Source organism: Triticum urartu, chromosome 5A (genome assembly GCF_056163025.1).
Source record: "Triticum urartu cultivar PI428250 chromosome 5A, HENAU_Tu73, whole genome shotgun sequence".
NCBI classification, from domain to species: Eukaryota; Viridiplantae; Streptophyta; class Magnoliopsida; order Poales; family Poaceae; genus Triticum; species Triticum urartu.
In genome coordinates, this window is record NC_141877.1 from 565,597,042 (window position 1) to 565,615,482 (window position 18,441).

Genomic DNA, 18,441 nt, shown 5'->3' on the forward strand with positions numbered 1-18,441 from the left:
TATTGAAGAAGTTCAATATGGATCAGTCTAAGAAGGGGTTCTTGCCTGTGTTGCAAGGTATGAAATTGAGCTCAGCTCAATGTCCGACCACGGCAGAAGAAATAGAAGAGATGAGCCTCATCCCCTATGCCTCAGCCATAGGTTCTATTATGTATGCCATGCTGTGTACCAGACCTGATGTAAACCTTGCCGTAAGTTTGGTAGGAAGGTACCAAAGTAATCCCGGCAAGGAACACTGGACAGCGGTCAAGAATATCCTGAAGTACCTGAAAAGGACTAAGGAAATGTTTCTCGTTTATGGAGGTGACGAAGAGCTCGTCGTAAAGGGTTACGTCGACGCTAGCTTCGACAAAGATCTGGATGACTCTAAGTCACAAACCGGATACGTGTATATTTTGAATGGTGGGGCAGTAAGCTGGTGCAGTTGCAAGCAAAGCGTCGTGGCGGGATCTACATGTGAAGCGGAGTACATGGCAGCCTCGGAGGCAGCACATGAAGCAATATGGGTGAAGGAGTTCATCACCGACCTAGGAGTCATACCCAATGCGTCGGGGCCGATCAAGCTCATCTGTGACAACACTGGAGCTATTGCTCTTGCCAAGGAGCCCAGGTTTCACAAGAAGACAAGGCACATCAAGCGTCGCTTCAACTCCATTCGTGAAAATGTTCAAGATGGAGACATAGAGATTTGTAAAGTGCACACGGACCTGAATGTAGCAGATCCGTTGACTAAACCTCTCCCTAGAGCAAAACATGATCAACACCAGAATTCCATGGGTGTTCAATTCATCACAATGTAACTAGATTATTGACTCTAGTGCAAGTGGGAGACTGTTGGAAATATGCCCTAGAGGCAATAATAAAAGCTTTATTATTATATTTCCTTGTTCATGATAATTGTCTTTATTCATGCTATAATTGTGTTATCCGGAAATCGTAATACATGTGTGAATAAAAGACACCAACATGTCCCTAGTAAGCCTCTAGTTGACTAGCTCGTTGATCAACAGATAGTCATGGTTTCCTGACTATGGACATTGGATGTCATTGATAACGAGATCACATCATTAGGAGAATGATGTGATGGACAAGACCCAATCCTAAACATAGCACAAGATCGTATAGTTCGTTTGCTAGAGTTTTCCAATGTCAAAGTATCTTTTCCTTAGACCATGAGATCGTGTAACTCCCGGATACCGTAGGAGTGCTTTGGGTATACCAAACGTCACAACGTAACTGGGTGGCTATAAAGGTAGACTACAGGTGTCTCCGAAAGTGTCTGTTGGGTTGACATGGATCAAGACTGGGATTTGTCACTCCGTATGACGGAGAGGTATCGCTGGGCCCACTCGGTAATGCATCATCATAATGAGCTCAAAGTGACCAGGTGTCTGGTCACGGGATCATGCATTACGGTACGAGTAAAGTGACTTGCCGGTAACGAGATTGAACGAGGTATTGGGATACCGACGATCGAATCTCGGGCAAGTAACATATCGATTGACAAAGGGAATTGCATACGGGGTTGATTGAATCCTCGACATCGTGGTTCATCCGATGAAATAATCATGGAGCATGTGGGAGCCAACATGGGTATCCAGATCCCGCTGTTGGTTATTGACCGGAGAGTCGTCTCGGTCATGTCTGCTTGTCTCCCAAACCCGTAGGGTCTACACACTTAAGGTTCGGTGACGCTAGGGTTGTGAAGATATGTATATGCAGAAACCCGAATGTTGTTCGGAGTCCCGGATGAGATCCCGGACGTCACGAGGAGTTCCGGAATGGTCCGGAGGTAAAGAATTATATATAGGAAGTGCTGTTTCGGGCATCGGGACAAGTTTCGGGGTTATCGGTATTGTACCGGGACCACCGGAAGGGTCCCGGGGGTCCACCGGGTGGGGCCACCTATCCCGGAGGGCCCCATGGGATGAAATAGGAGGGAACCCAGCCCATAGTGGGCTGGGGCGCCAGCCCCTATAGGCCCATGCGCCTAGGGTTTCCACCATGGAAGAGTCCATGTGGTGGAAGGCACCCTTAGGTGCCTTGGGGGGAGAGGGAAACCTCCCCTTGGCCGCCGCCCCCCCTAGTAGATCTCATCTACTAGGGCCGGCGCCCCCCCATGGCACCCCTATATATAGTGGGGGGGAGAGGAGGGATTTTACACCAGCCCCTGGCGCCTCCCTCTCTCCCCGTTACGTCTCTCCCTCGTAGTCTTGGCGAAGCCCTGCTTCTGTGACGCCCTGCATCCACCACCACGCCGTCGTGCTGCTGGATCTTCATCAACCTCTCCTCCCCCCTTGCTGGATCAAGAAGGAGGAGACGTCTCCCATCCCGTACGTGTGTTGAACGCGGAGGTGCCGTCCGTTCGGCGCTGGTCATCGGTGATTTGGATCACGTCGAGTACGACTACATCATCACCGTTCTTTTGAACGCTTCCGTGCGCAATCTACAAAGGTATGTAGATGCATTAGATGACTCGTTGCTAGATGAACTCCTAGATGATCTTGGTGAAACGAGTAGGAAAATTTTTGTTTTCTGCAACGTTCCCCAACACACGCAACCCCAAACGGACAAATGTCCGGATTCAGTCCGTTTTCGACCTATTCTCGGCCCAAAATTGCGCCGAGTTTGGGGTGAAACGGACATCACGCGGACGGGCTCGCTGCACGCCCTTGTCCCCCCTTGGCCTGTCTGTCGGGGACACTAGCAGTCCCTTCGCTTCCAACGCCTTCACCCCCTCCCCCCGCCCCGCTGCCGGCGCCGCCGCTATTCTCCGGCCGCCTCCTCACCGCGCAGCCCCCGACCGTCCATACCAAACCACGTCTCGACATGGCCGCCACCACGCCCGCGCTTTCGCCGTAGTTTTGGTCGTCGCCGTCGTAGCCGGCGGCAGAGGTGATACGACCGCCGACGGCGTACCACGGCGGCCACGACAGCTTCCGACGAGTGCTCCAGAGCGGCTAGTAGCCGGCCGTCAACCACCCCTGCTGCATCGAGGTGATCATCGCGCCCTCTTGCCACCACGACCGCAAGGTATTTGACACTTTGCCCACAAAGGTATGGACAGTGGAGATGGATTTTTCTTCCACCACTTCATTTGTTCATCGGATGATTCGTCGTCAGGTGATGAAGATCTTGTGGTGGCTGCACTGGCCGTTCATGACCACATTCAACGACAGCTTCCTCGGTATAGGGGGTCACTCTGTGGTCGTGCTCCCAACCTGAACCGCAACAGGGAGAGAGGCCACGCCTTGCTCTATGCCGATTACTTTGCGAACACCCCACTCTTCAAGCCGGATAAATTCCGTCGCCGTTTTCGTATGGCAAGGCATGTGTTCAATCGTATCCGAGAGGGAGTGGTTGCTCATGACCCATACTTTGAGTGCAAGACGGATGCCCTTGGCAAGCTTGGATTCTCCTCTTACCAGAAATGCACCACGGCCATCCGCATGCTTGCATATGGAATTCCAGGCGATCTGGTGGATGAGTATGTGCGTATGAGTGAGACAACATGTCTGGTGTCAATGTACAAGTTCTGCCAGGCTGTGATCGAGGTGTTTGGCCCTGAGTACTTGAGGCAGCCAACTGCCATTGATACAGAGAGATTGTTGGCGACCAACGCAGTTAGAGGCTTTCCAGGCATGCTTCGCAGCATTGATTGTATGCACTGAGAGTGGAAGAACTGTCCATTTGCTTGGCAGGGCCAGTACAAGGGGCATGTCAAAGTGTGCACTGTCATATTAGAAGCGGTGGCTTCACATGATCTTTGGATATGACATTCTTTCTTCGGCATGGCAGGTTCTCACAATGATATCAACGTGCTGCAGCGTTCTCCAGTCTTCGCAAGGCTTGCAGAAGGCCACTCTCCACCTGTCAACTTTGAGATCAATGGTCATCAGTACAACAAGGGATACTATCTAGCTGATGGTACATATCCTCAGTGGTCAACTTTTTTGAAGATAATCTCGAACCCCCAAGGTGAGAAGAGAAAGAGATTTGCCGAAATGCAAGAGAGTACTAGAAAGGATGTGAAATGTGCTTTTGGTGTGCTTCAATCCCGATGGGGTATCGTACTAAACCCTGGACTGTCATGGGATGAAGGGAAGCATTGAGACGTGATGACTGCTTGTGTAATCATGCACAACATGATCGTCGAGGACAAGCACGATGACAATATCTTCGACCAAGGATTTGATTATCAAGGTGAAAAAATTGAGCCCTGCACCAAGAACCGGCCATGTTTGAACAGTTTGTCCAATTTCATTGTGAGCTGCGTGATTAGCACACTCATTTGGATCTTCAAAATGACTTGGTTGAGCACGCGTGGGATCACATTGGCAACCAATAAATGTATTGATTCATTTTATGTTCATTCACAACAATTTCAACTTGGTTGTAAAACTATTTTATTAGAGACAATTTCGATTGGGATATAAAACTATTTTTATTTTCAGAAAATTAATATTTGAACGTGCAAATTTGTTTTGATATGAAAATATGGGCATTTTGGCCCTGGCGGACAGGATGGGGCAAACGGTTGCGGCCGCGCGCTGGACGCACGGCCACCACACCCCAGAACAGGCCCGGACACGACTCCATCACTCTACCCAAAACAGATCAATTTCGGGCAAAGCGGACATCCGTTTGGGGTCGCGCGATGGAGTTGGCCTAAGTCGTTGGCTCATTGAAGTGTGTCTCTAATGCTTTTGCTGTTTCGATTTGAAATGAATGGCTAGATGTTAGGACGAGCTTGGTCGTCACTATCTTTTTTATCACTTGCGGTCGTTAGTCATCGGTCTTCTTGTGTTTAGCGGGAATGCAATTCTCGGTCTTCAGTTTGAAACCGACTAAGACAAAAAGGAATATTCACCAGATTGTATTTCATTCCAAAATTGAAATGTTTATTAACTCCCGGTATTACTCCGAATAAATCATCACCGTACAACGCATATAGTACATACCCTCGAGATAATAAATAAGGTAGCGGTAAAATCAGGAAATCATATGTAGGAACAACAGAGGGTGCTTGAATACATTTTAGTCCCATGACTAAAAGTAGTGGGACAAAAACATAATAGTCTCATCCATAAAAAAGCTAAATTTAAGTTAATGAGCACTTATTATCCTCCAAACCCTTCAATCCGGAACTCGCCTGTGTTAAAGAAAAGAAGTTAAATGAGTAAAGAGAGTACTAATCCATATTTTAGTAAGGATATCCTGGACTAAAAATTTTTAGTCTCAAAACTAATTTTAGCTCCTCTTTAGTCAGGGTGTTTGAAACTTTAGCCTCTTAAAAAGACTATTTTTAATCAGACTATAATAAGTTTCTTGGATCCAAGCACCCTCTTATTATTAGTTCAGCTGATAATGCATCAGTCGTGGCGGAGATGGATCTTGTACTCGACGGTGGCGTCGCCGGTCTTGGCGTCGAACCAGTGGGTCCGCAACTGGCAGTAGCCGCGCGCGAAGCGGAAGACGCCGGTGCCGCCGACGACGGGCATCTCCCTGACGGCCCGGTCCGCCTGGTTGGGCCCGATGATGGCGATGCTGCTCCCGTTGTAGGCGCCGTCGACGAAGACGAAGTTCATGGCCATGAGCAGCGACAGGCTGTCCTTGCCGGCGCTGATGTACATGCCCTGCGCGCGGCCGAGGAGCCTCGACGTCAGGTTGGGCCCCTCGGTGAGCGGGTCGTCGATGACGAGCACGGTGCCGAAGCCGGTGGCAGAGGTGTTGGAGGACGGCGCCTGCGCCACCTGCACCACCCTCGCGTTCGGCCCGCCGCTCACCACGTCGTGCCAGTACACCCGCAGCCGGGTCTCCTTCTCGGCCGCCGACGCCGGCGCCGCTGCGGCCGCGAGGAGCAGGAGCGCGGCCAGGCAGGAGAGAGCGGTGCTGCTCGCCATTGGGATCAGCTAGCTAGTAAGCTAGGAATGGATGTTGGTGATCTGATGCGATGCGATTGCTTAGCTCTTCCTGAGGAGCTCTGGTCTGTGCTGCTTGCTCTCCAATGGTGCGGAGATGGGTCTATTTAAGGGCAAGTTGTGACAGTGTCTGGCCGTGTGTTCGGTTTATCTTCTATGCGTGTGCGAGATGTAGTAGTTGATCTTACAAGTCATCGTGGACTTCGTCGGCTGTGACTTGGAATAAGAAGCTGTGCGCAGTAGGTGAAGGTATGACTGAATTAACACGCTATAGTTGGGTGGTGCAGGCTGCACTTTCCATGCATCCACACATACACGCTCGTCCTCCTTCAAATTTGGAAAACGGGGTGCTCTAGAAGGTTGACGCGGGGACTCGATCGTGCCGGCTACCAACAATATAGGGGTCCGGCCATTGACCACGGTTTTTTAAGCCGATTGACTGGTAAAAACCTAAACCCGCAGCTCCAATTTCTTTAACTATGCATGTGATTGGCACATACAAAGTACGTAGCGTTGTTGTTGTTGACACCAGATTTAGCACCGAAGAAAATATTTTTAAGATGACCTTAAGTGGTTGTTTGGATACAGGAAATTAGATGTGGGATTTTAGAAAACGAGTTTTTAAAGGATTTTTAGGAAAACCGATTTTGGTTAGTTATTCTGTTAAAGTAAGTACATAAAATACTTTGTTTGGATGAGAAAAATAGTAAAGCATGGATATGCAGCTACACAAAGACTTGGTCAAAATTCCAATACATTTCTTCAGTCGATCTATTGAGCTGCTGGCGCTTAGCAGGAGCGTCTCCGTCGAGCGCTCCTGTCAGCCTCGCTGTGGCCGCTTCCCCAAATATGGCGACAGAGATAAGGGCGCCGCCGGTGGCGTCGTTGAGGACAAAACGAACCAGGCTGCCGGCGGCCGGCCATGCAGCAGTGTCCTCTGTGCGCCGCTGGGATGACCAGGGAGGGAGCAGTGCTTACGATGTGATGCCATTCGCCGCTCATGTTCATTGGGGTGATCAGGTTGTAGTAACCGTCGGTAGGATGAACACATCGGCTATGGCACTCTGTGCTCCGCGGCAGCTCCCACCTCGCCAAGTCGCCATGCCACACGGCAATAGGCACATCCGAGCCCCGAACAGCATGCTCGCCGATGCTTGTAGAGGACGTCGCGAAACATGCGATTCGTCGCCGTGTCACACGACGACGGCCACGTCCGGGCCAGAGCGGCACTGACTGCCAGCGTCGCCTCGCATGTGCCTGCAGAGGAAGTGGTGGCGCTCTGATGCGTCGCCATGCAACACGACGACGACCACGTCCGGGCCCGAGCGGCGAGCTCACCCACTCGGCGGTGACTCGCTCATGCCTGAAGAGGATGCCGTGGGTGCTCGTGATGCACCCAACACGTCTTTGTAGCGTAGCATCTGGCCAGGTAAGATTGCGGTCGTCGGCGGCGGCAGAAGGAAGAGCACGCCGGCCATGGCATCATGCGCTCCGTATGTGGCCGCCGTATTCATAGAACTTGTTTATATAAAAACGTCAAATAGTCGTTTTTCTATAAGCCGGGTTTTTGAGGTTTTGTTGAACTCAGTTTTCTTTATCCATGATTTGGTTATAGGTGATCCAAACAAGAATTTTGGTTGTTACAACCGAAATTGCGTTTAACTAGAACTAGTTCTCTATAATCTTGCTATCCAAACAACCCCTAAATGAAGAAGTGCTCCACATGAAAAAGTTACATATCATCGAAATGAGAAGCTTTGATGTTTGGGTCATTGCCATCCGACCTCATCTCGGAGTACAAAGTTGTACTCGAAGAACTAAGATTTTATATTCGGTACTATTTGGCCAATTACTCCTCAAAGATAGTCTATACGGAAAAGTATTCTACACGGATTGTCTTTGTCTCATCGAGCCAATCGTTCTTTATATTTGAGTCATCTTAATCCCAGATCATATGCAGAAGTTCAGCACAATGCGGCCCTACGGTGAGCAAAAAGTGACGCCTGGCACCAAACACCCATATGACTGATGTCTGATAGGGAACGTGATATCACCTCTTTTGCGTGAGCTATTCGGCCCTCAAGATGGCCTCGAATTGAAAAACATCCAACACGAAAGTTGTTCGCCTCGTTGAAGCGAATAAATTTCCATTTGGGCTCATTTACATCTAAGGTCGTATTTGGCCTGTAGAACCAAAAGACGGAAATGCGGTCTCAGCCATACCTAAATCCAAATTAGGTTAATTTTAGAAGGATTTGGATGAGATTTGTAGTCCTTTTTTTGTACGGGAAGTCCGACCGCCTCATAAATAGATGGGAGGTAACGGTCGATTGAACAACACACAATGAATCAAGCCATCCACCACTTTTTACCTTTACCTTTTTTCCTTGAACCTAATTCTTCTTCTCGTTTTTCGTTTGCAGGGCGGCGATCCATGAGGCCCTAGAGGCGACCAGGTTGACCTAGGGTGGCCCACAGCCGCCACGCGTCCGGACGGGGTCCCTCCTGGGCGAGCAGGGCTTCGGGTCTACAAAATCGTCCACTGAATTGCTTGCGTACCACGCTTCCAGGCGTGTCTCTTTCAACGTGAGCTGCGGTGCACCACCCTTGATGTTGAGGGTCCACGGTCATGTGTTCATGTGTTCATGTGCGAACACACTTTTTAGTTACTCCGTTGGGGACAAAGCTTCAAACGACCTCCATCCCACATTCTTGCTATGAAGAGATCGCCATCAAGGGTTTGTAATCTACAAAGATAATATTAATACCCCAATCCTCTTGTGTAGATGCAAATAATTCATATGATGTTACGATCATTGTATGCTCTATCGGCCAGCCCTTGATTTTTCAATCATGCATCTAATTACATGCAATGGCCGATTCAAAGTAATTTGCATGCTTCAACTTCTTATGATACTAGCAATATGCATCATATGCATTCCAACTCTCATGCATGCATCGGCAACCCCACAAATTCATATGCTGATGAACAACATGATGAGTTTGGCTAATAAATTTGAAACAACACATGTTAGAATTTCTAAAGCCATGCAAGAAACTATTTCACTCATCGAAAACTAATTTACAATATGTGAATCCAAATATGCTAATCGATGGGAGATTGACCATGCTACCACTAGTTATACGACCATTTACCCTCAACCATCATATGCTACACATCATGTTAGTAATTTTTTGGCACCTTATGCTGTTGGGGATATTCATAATTCAGCTCCACATCTTCGTAGACAAAGCCAGATAGGTGAAAATTATACAGGAGCACATATGCCTTTACATAATATTTTAGCACGTAATGCATCCTCTACACAATTGCAGAATTTCGGCAACACTCACAAATCATTGCCGGAAAAATCTAGAAGTATTATGGAGCAATCCGTTCCAGAAGCGGTTGTGGCCACATTAAAAAAGAGTGTAACACAAAATAAGAGGATTGGTGCTCTTTGCCTTGAAAAATATGAAAAGGGGTTATTTCCTTATGATGCAATAAAAGCTAGAGTTTTCCAACATGATGAATCATTACTAGATTGCTCATGCTATAGTTACCAGATTGCTCATACTATAGTACCATGTTGCTCATGCTAAAGTTACCATGCTGCATGCTATAGTTACATGGCTGCTCATGTAATAATAATTACCATGCCACTCGTGTTATAGTTACCAGGCTGCTCATGTCATAGTTATCATTTTGTTCCTACTTAAGTTATCGGGGTACTTCTGCTATAGTTATCAGGTTGCACATGCTAAAGTTACCATGCAGCTCATATTATAGTTACCAACATAGCAGTTATGTAGTTATCAGGCCACTCATGCTATAATTACTAACATACTGGCCTGCATGTGTTGTAGTTATCGACATGGCTATTATATAATTATCAATATAGCAATTACTCCCTCCGACCCCTTTTACTCTGCATCTAACTTTTTTTCATTTTTCCCGAATTGCTCTGTGCGTTCTACTTTTGCCGCACCTCTTTCCTATTCTATCCCTCATTTGCCGCGTCCCATGCAGTGGAGGAGCACACGTGCGGTAATTCTTTTCCTGGTTATCCGGCTCTCTCCTCATTTGGTGCGCCGCTGCATGCAAATTACCATCACCCCGCATTAACTGCTCTCCTAGTATTGGCGCAACGTAAAAAGGATGGAGGGAGTACGTAATTACCAGACTGGTTATGTTATATTTATCAGATTGCTCATACTAAAGTTAACATGTTGTTCATGTTATATTTACCATACTGCTCATACTATTGTTACCAGGCTGCTCATGTTAATTTTTTTTAAAATCAAGCTTATGTAAAGTTACCACAATGCTCATGCTATAGTTACCAGGTTGCATGTGCTATAGGTGCCAGGCTGTCGATGCTAAAGTAATCATTGTTGATGCTACTGTTTTTTAACTACTCATGCTATTTATTTATTTATTTATTGAAATTTGGTTGAAACCCCAGTCTCCGCATCAGGTGGTGCACACAACCATCTTTACGCCCTGTTTGGTTCCAAATAAGTCACCAACTTATAAGTCAAAAAGTGAAAAAAGTGACTTATTTTGCCAAACAGACCCAACTTATAAGTCACCCCAACTTATAAGTCATAAGTTTCTCCACCCCAACTTAAAACTTATAAGTCACCTCTTTTTGCGCGGGTCCCATCACCTTTATATTAAAAACAAGGTGGGAAGGTATGATCAGGTGACTTATAAGTTAGATGACAACCAAACAGGCGTGACTTATAAGTCATTGGTTTTAAGTCACCTGACCTATAAGTCAGGTGACTTATTGGAACCAAACAGACCCTTATTAATGTTGATGCTAGACAACAAGGCCAAAATCATCAACAAATGAAGTATAAAGAATGAGCAACTACAACAAACCATTACAAGACATGGGTTTAACACATATGCCTAGATCAACTTCTTCCGCAACACTCCTTGGATGCCTTTCTCCTTTGACAAAGTTGAGACCGTGTACTGGAGCTCCCGCGATCTGGCGGCGATGGAGAGACAGAGTGGGTGAGATGGCGGCGGCGATTCAGGCGGCGTTACCGGCGGAGGGGGACGCCCATGCGGGGGTGGGCACCCATGAGGGCCCTTTAGCGCTCAGGAAAGGAGCGAGATCAAGGCTAGGAAGCGGCTATGGAGAGGGAAGTCGAGTGAAAGGGAGGCGCCGATCCAGGCGACTCCTCCGGCGGGGAAAGAGGTCCGTACGGGGGTGGGCACAATCCAAGGGCCCTTCACCGATCAGGAGTGGATCACCATCAAGGCCAAGTCACGGGAAATCTTCTGGCGTTCCGCGGATCGGAAGCGATGTTGGGAGAGGATGAAGAAACATGCGAAGGGGCTATTTAGCGGGACATCAGGTGAGTTTATATCCGATCTGGCGGAGGAGGGTTCGGCCAAGGCCAAGTCTGGCAAGGATTCTTTCCTGTTGAAGGATTCTTTGTTGCCCCCAGCCGATTTGGAAAGAAAGTCCTATGTTACGGGGATTAGAGAGAGTGTTTCCTGGACTGTTATTAAGGGAGGAGAGATGAATCGGGAAATTGACGGATTCTGCAGAATTAGGGGCATGGGAGGAATTCACGTGATCTTCTTTTGGAAATCGCCTAATAAAGGTCTTGTACGCTTTGATAATCGCTTCAATTTCGTCCTGCTTATTATGCTTGCGGGGGATAGAGGGTGCCATATTAAATCTAGAGCAATTAGCGCTAGAATTTTTTAAAAACTGACAGATCAGGATCATTTATGGTTCGTAAAGTGTATCAATTCCGTTGTGGAGGGTGCTAAATTAGAGGAGAATAGGCAGTATATCTGTACCAATGCGATGAGCAAACCTCCCTCACATAATAGCTCAGAACAGGGGACAGAGATTTTTGCTCATCCTCTCTCAGGTTGGGTTACTAGTGTGAGAGCCATGGCAAGTCAGGGGAAGGAGAAGGAGATGGGTAAGGGCAGGGGCGAAATGATGAACACGGCGGCGGGGGGTTGTGAGCCGGTGATTCCTGGCGGGAGTGGAGCCCCTGTTCTGGCCCCTATGCCGGACAACAACGAGGGGGCGGTGGAGAGACGCCCTCGAGGGGGGTGGCCCCCATTGATCATCGACATGGAGTCGGCGATGAGGGCTATTTGTGGATCACTAATGGTGGGGCGTCTCCTATCGCCCTTCCAAGTGAATCCGCATACCATCGTCGATGAACTTCGTGCTACTTCGGCATGGAAGTTGCAAGGTGTGGCCACCGTTCAAGAGGTGGCTAGCGTGGATGGGAGATTCGTCCTCAACTTCTCTGTCGAGGCAGATAGAAAGTTTGTCCTGAAGGCCCAGCCATGGCACTACAAGCGTGACGGCATTATCTTTGCCGAGTTTGACGGCAAGGGTGACCCGACGGAGATTAACCTTGGAGCCATGCCTATATGGGCACAGGTTCGTGACCTCCCTTTCGAGATAAAAAGTGAGAGTGTGGGCAAGTCCCTAGGGGGCCAACTTGGCGAGGTGATCGTCGTATCCCACCGAAATCATATGATTGTGGAGAAGTTTTTGCGTATTCGAGTGAAAATTCCGTTACATGAACCACTCAAGCATAGGGCAGAATTCACTCCTTTAGGCAGCAAAGAGAGTCTTCAATATGATGTACGCTATGAAAAATTGCCGTTGTACTGTGAGTGTTGTGGACTTGTTGGTCACACATCTAAGAGGTTCTGTAGAATTCCGAAGGATATTAGAGTAGCATCCTTTCCAAAAAATCTTAGTGTAGATGCTTACTGAAAAGGTCAAATGGCTAGCAAAAGAGCTATTATGTTTAATGGCCCCAACAGTAACATTGCACCCAGGGCCGGAGAGGAAATGGTGGGCAAGGTGACCAAGGCCGTGAGTAACCTCACGGTGACGGAAAAGGGATCAGCGGTGGTCACGATGACGGCCACCCCCGTGACAGGGGGCTCAGGCCAGGGAGGCTCCCAGCTCGGCCAGGTGGGCCGGGCTCCTGGGGCAGCCCTATCGACCTCTCGTGGGGTTGTTTCCGGTCAGGAGGATCGAAATACAGCCCTGGTCACTCCTGCTAGTCTCAGTCAGGAGGGCCTGAGGCTGGCGGCGTCCGCGGGCACACAGCGGGGTGTCTTACCGCTCGGCCAGGAGGGCCGGGCCCCACTGGCACCCCCGCGCGCTAGCCCTGGGGCTGCTACTGTTCAGGAGGATCGGGTAGCAGTTCCGGGCGTCCAGGCTAGCTCTCGCCAAGAGGGCCAGGAGCAGGCGATAATGGAGACTACCGGTCCGGTTGTCTTTCCTGGCCAGGAGGGTCAGGGAGTGCAACTTTTCCCAACATGCCAAGGGGGTCAGGGAGTCCTGTTCAGGGGTGAGGCAAGCCAAGTCACTAATGATGCTCATCCTGACCAACTCTTATTTAAACCAGGTGTGCTTGAGGCCCTGTCAGGAGCGGTGGCTGCTAGGCTTGCTACTGCTAATGCAAATTCTAAGGCTCTGTTTAATTTTAGTGCTAAGAAGAAGCCTAAGCAGGGTAGGCCAAAGAGTATGGGAAAGAAAGAAAAGAAGGAAGGAGGAAGTGGGAGGTCTGAGGACGCGCGTAGGATAATATTGGGGGAAAAAATAAGGAACCCATTTGAAGTCCCACCAACAGGCAGTGACGTAGAGTTCTCATTTGAAAAAACCATGGACAGTTATGAGCGTGTGTTGTATGGTGGTATGTACGCTTCCTCTAAGAGAGTGTGCATGGGTAGGGTAGAAACAGTAACGGATGGAGATGGGGTCACTACACATGTAACAAAGGAGACAAAGGGGAAAGAAGAGGAATATGTGCAGCAAAGGAGAGAATTGGTTGGAGATGATGGCGCATCGGCGGCCTCCGAGGAGGAGGTCCGCCAGGCCAAATGAAAATCATAGGGTGGAACTGTCGTGGTATGCTCTCCCCCACGGCAGTTCGCGAGCTCTTGGATCTACAAGGGCGGACCAAGGCAGATTTAATTTTTCTTTCTGAGTCTCATTTGAATAAATGTAAAGCTGATGAGCTTCGTCGTGTTTTAGATTTTGATTCGATGTTTGTAGTGGAGAGTGATGGTCGGGCCGGTGGCCTTGTTATGTTTTACCACAAAATGAACAAAGTTGTTTTAAACTATGTGGCGGCTAATTTTATAGATGTTCTTTTTATGAATGACAATGTTGTACAATGGCGTTTTACTGGCTTTTATGGTCATCCGAATTGGAGGGATCGTAATTTATCTTGGGATGATATCCGTAACTTGCACAATAAAGGTGATCACCCTTGGGTGGTTTTGGGCGATTTTAATGAAATTCTTTTTTCTTCGGAAAAAGAGGGAGGCAATGCGAGACCTAATACAATGATGAGAGACTTTCGTAATTGTTTGGGAGAATGCGGGTTGGAAGATATGGGATGTATTGGGGACCCCTTCACTTGGAGGAGGGGTGACATTAGGGAGAGGCTTGACCGCGCGGTTTGTAATGTGAAATGGGCAAACAAGTTCCCTAGATCTGCAGTTATAAATAAAGAACATGTACATTCTGATCATCGCCCTCTCATTCTGGATACAAAATATTTTGATGGTAATGTTTTTAACCAATCAAGGAGAAACAGTTGTAGAAATTGTACGTACAGCGTGGGAAAAAGCAAAGATACGAGGTATTGGACCATCTCTCGCTGAGCGTACACTAGCGGTGAATGCGGATTTGCATATTTGGGACCGTGATATTCTGAGAGGACCGAAAAAAAGAATTAATAAATTAAAAAAAGAATTAGAAAAGTTGCGGAGGGGTCCTATAAACGCGGAATCCCAAGCACGCCAAAAAGAGATTCTTGTCATTATTGAAAACCTATTAGAGCAAGAGGAGATCTACTGGTTACAAAGGGGTCGTGCAAACTGGCTTTTACATGGTGATCGCAACACTTCCTTTTTCCATAATGCAGCGACGACTAGGAAAAAAAGAAATCAGATTAAAAAATTGCTGGATGACAATGGTGTTTGGCTGCAAGATACGGAGATGAAAAACCATATTACGAGGTACTTCGCTAATCTCTTTACTTCACAAGTTGCTCAACCGAATCCGGAGGTTTTATCCCTCGTCAGAAGAAAAGTGACAGATGAAATGAATATTGCTCTCCTTGCCCCTTATACGGCTGAGGAGGTTCGAAAGGCGCTATTTGATATAGGAGATTTAAAAGCGCCGGGTCCGGATGGACTACATGCCATTTTTGATAAAATATTTTGGTCTATGTTGGGGGATGATCTGACTGAAGAGGTGCTCCAGGCGGTGAATACTGGCACTATACCTAATGGGTGGAATGATACAACAATTGTAATGATCCCAAAGATTGGTTCCCCAGAAAAGGTAACTTAGTTTAAACCAATCAGTTTGTGCAACATGGTGTATAAGGTTATTTCAAAAATGATTGTGGCTCGTCTGAAGTTAAGCCTTCCAGATGTTATCAGTACAACTCAGAGTGCATTTGTACCAGGAAGAATGATCACAGATAATATTTTAGTGGCCTACGAATGTTTTCACACAATAAAGAAAAAAAAGGAGTGGTAAAGAGGGTATATGTGCCATCAAACTGGATATGCATAAAGCGTATGACCGATTAGAGTGGTCCTTTTTGAAGGAAATAATGCTAAAATTGGGTTTCAAAGAGAAGTGGGTAGATTTAGTTATGCAATGTGTATCTTCTGTGGAGTACCGGGTTCGTTTTAATAATGAAGAGATTGAGAGCTTTAAACCTACTAGAGGTCTGAGGCAGGGAGACCCTCTCTCCCCATACTTATTCTTGTTATGTACAGAGGGGCTGACCGCTCTACTAGCTAATGCAGAGGAGAATGGTAATATTTCTGGAGTTAAGGTCTGCAGAGATGCCCCATCAATTTCAAACCTTTTATTTGCCGACGATTTTTTGATCCTTATGAAAGCAAATGCTATGAATGCGGAGGCATTAAAATCAGTATTGGACTTTTATTGCGCTACCTCAGGGCAATTGGTGAGTGTCGAAAAATCTAGTATTTTCTTTAGTCCCAATACAAAAGTAGAAGATAGAGCGCAGATCTGCACAACATTGAATATTATGACCGAAGCCCTCAATGATAAATATTTGGGTTTACCTGCAAATGTGGGCATGGACAAAAGTGATTGCTTCCTTTTCCTAATTGATCGCATTATTACAAAAATTAGTGCATGGAAGGAGAAGTTGTTATCCACCGGAGGAAAGGAAATTCTACTTAAAGCTGTTGTACAAGCTATCCCAGCTTATGCTATGTCCGTCTTTAAAATTCCTAAAAAAATTGTAAAGGAATCATTGACGCGATGTCGCAATTTTGGTGGGGTGATGAGGACAATCAGAAAAGGATGCATTGGATGGCGTGGTGGGAAATGTGTGTCCCAAAAAAACAAGGAGGAATGGGGTTCCGAGATTTACATTATTTCAATTTGGCGTTACTAGCCAAGCAAGCGTGGCGTTTGCTTGATAATCCGGAATCGTTATGTGCCACAATCATGAGAGCTAAATATTTCCCGGATGGCGATTTAATGAATGCAAGTCTAAAGAAGGGTTCCTCTTTCACCTGGCAAAGCATTATGGCGGGGGTTAATTCTCTAAGGAACGGCTATATCTGGCGAGTTGGAAACGGACAAAAAATTGATATTTGGGAAGATGCATGGATCCCGAATTGTGCAAATAGAAAAATAATTACTCCTAGAAGGGGGCAACTTTTGTCAAAGGTTTCTGATCTTATTGATCCAATTACGAGTTATTGGGATGAAGACTTGGTGAGACAAACGTTGTGGCCAATTGATGCTCAAAGGGTACTTGCAATCCCCCCTCCGATACATGAAATGACGGATTTCATTGCTTGGAGTTTCACAAAAAATGGTTTGTTCACTGTTCGATCGGCTTATTGGGAGGAATGGAACAAACAGCATGGAAGAAAATTACAATATATGAATGGTATGGGTAGATCCAATGCTAATCCTGTTTGGAGCAAGATCTGGAAGCTATCTTGTCCAGCAAAGGTAAAAATCTTCATCTGGCGTACATTGCATGGAACATTCCCATGTCGTGTTACGCTCGCCAATAGACATGTGAAGGTCCCTCCCATCTGCCCAACATGTTCAAAAGGGCTAGAAGACACGAAACACGTCTTGTTTCTGTGTCAGAAGGCGAAAAAGGTCTGGGATAATTTGGGTTTGTATGAGGTGATCAATAGAGCCTGTGTTGTTGACCGGGCAGGAGAGGCAGTTCTTGAATTTTTATTACTTATGCCAGAGGAAGAAATATCTGTTTTGGGACTCCAGAATGCACGTAAATTGATCATTATAACAGCTTGGTATTTATGATGGGATAGACGTAAACTGGTTCATGAAGGAAAGTCTCAAGATGCATATCAATCTGCGATGGGGGCCCGTGCTATAGCGGCAAATTATGTTAAAGCAAACTCCCCTAAGGCGATCAGTAAGAAAGGGGGATGGCTTAGACCTCCTATGGGTTTTGTGAAGCTAAACGTTGATGCTTCTTTTGACCATGATCTGCTTAGAGGCACGGCGGGGGCAGTCCTGAGAGATGACAAAGGAAGGTTCATTGTTGGCGGAAGTTGGCGACTTGATTGGTGTGCGGATGTTCTAACGGCAGAAGCATTGGCACTGAGGTTTGGCCTTACCCTAGCACAGAAGGCGGGGTGCAACCGCGTTATTGTTAACTCTGATAATACGGAAGTGATTGACACGATGAAGAATGGAGGACAATCGGCGGGAGCGGCGACGGCAGTGTTCGATGATTGCTATTTCATGGCTTGCGATTTTACTATTACTAGATTTGAACATTGTAATAGGGAAGCAAATAAAGTTGCTCATGAAATTGCTAGGCTAGCGAAATATTTAGCGACTAGGGATTGGTTTGAGGAGCCCATGGTTGATATTGTAACTCTTCTTATTGATGATGTAACTGTTATTTCTAATCAATAAAGCTTAATGTTTTCAAAAAAAAAAACTTCTTCCGCAACAACGCTCTCTCACGACACCGTCATCAGGTTCGGCCGGTGATGACAGGACACACATTTCATCCCGGTAGCTGAGACCAACCAACTAAGGTGAGCACATCAGCAAGGAGACAATGTCTTCAACAAGATATGACACAAGGTTGTCATAATTGGACCCATCCAGCATAGATTAGAATAAGCTTTTCACCTCGAACACGAAGTGTGTTTCGAGCGCAATCTTGAGGTCGGATCTTCCGATAGTCGCGGTTGCCAGCGCTTCACGATACACCAGACGGAGTGACGCTAGCAGATGAGTGGGACGGATTCCCACCATAGACCATGACCATGATCATGATCATCAGGAGGCCCCCCACGCGCGGTGTAGGTTTGGCCGCTATAGTTAGTGAAATCATTGCTCATTGCATATTTGTCTTTTCTGCATGTATATAATGAATAGAGGAAATAGTATATGTGCACGGGAAGAAATCGTTTGGTTTTATCCAAAGAAAAATCAACCGTCGCTAG

At 47.0% G+C, this 18,441-nt stretch overlaps 3 protein-coding genes across 3 annotated transcripts; 2 read left to right on the top strand and 1 right to left on the bottom strand.

Moving 5' to 3' along the window:
• Positions 1-3,320: 3,320 nt before the first annotated feature.
• On the top strand, positions 3,321-4,112 carry LOC147972904 (uncharacterized). The gene is made up of 2 exons (XM_087524501.1): positions 3,321-3,660; positions 3,799-4,112. Exons 1-2 carry the CDS (start codon positions 3,321-3,323, stop codon positions 4,110-4,112), a joined length of 654 nt encoding a protein of 217 aa, XP_087380627.1.
• A 780-nt stretch (positions 4,113-4,892) lies between these two features.
• Positions 4,893-6,017, bottom strand: LOC125510591 (dirigent protein 22). Its single transcript, XM_048675810.2, has one exon. It carries the CDS (start codon positions 5,901-5,903, stop codon positions 5,373-5,375), a length of 531 nt encoding a protein of 176 aa, XP_048531767.1. The 5' UTR covers positions 5,904-6,017; the 3' UTR covers positions 4,893-5,372.
• A 5,828-nt stretch (positions 6,018-11,845) lies between these two features.
• On the top strand, positions 11,846-12,694 carry LOC147972905 (uncharacterized). Its single transcript, XM_087524502.1, has one exon. The coding sequence runs from the start codon at positions 11,846-11,848 to the stop codon at positions 12,692-12,694; it is 849 nt and encodes a 282-aa protein (XP_087380628.1).
• Positions 12,695-18,441: the final 5,747 nt, after the last annotated feature.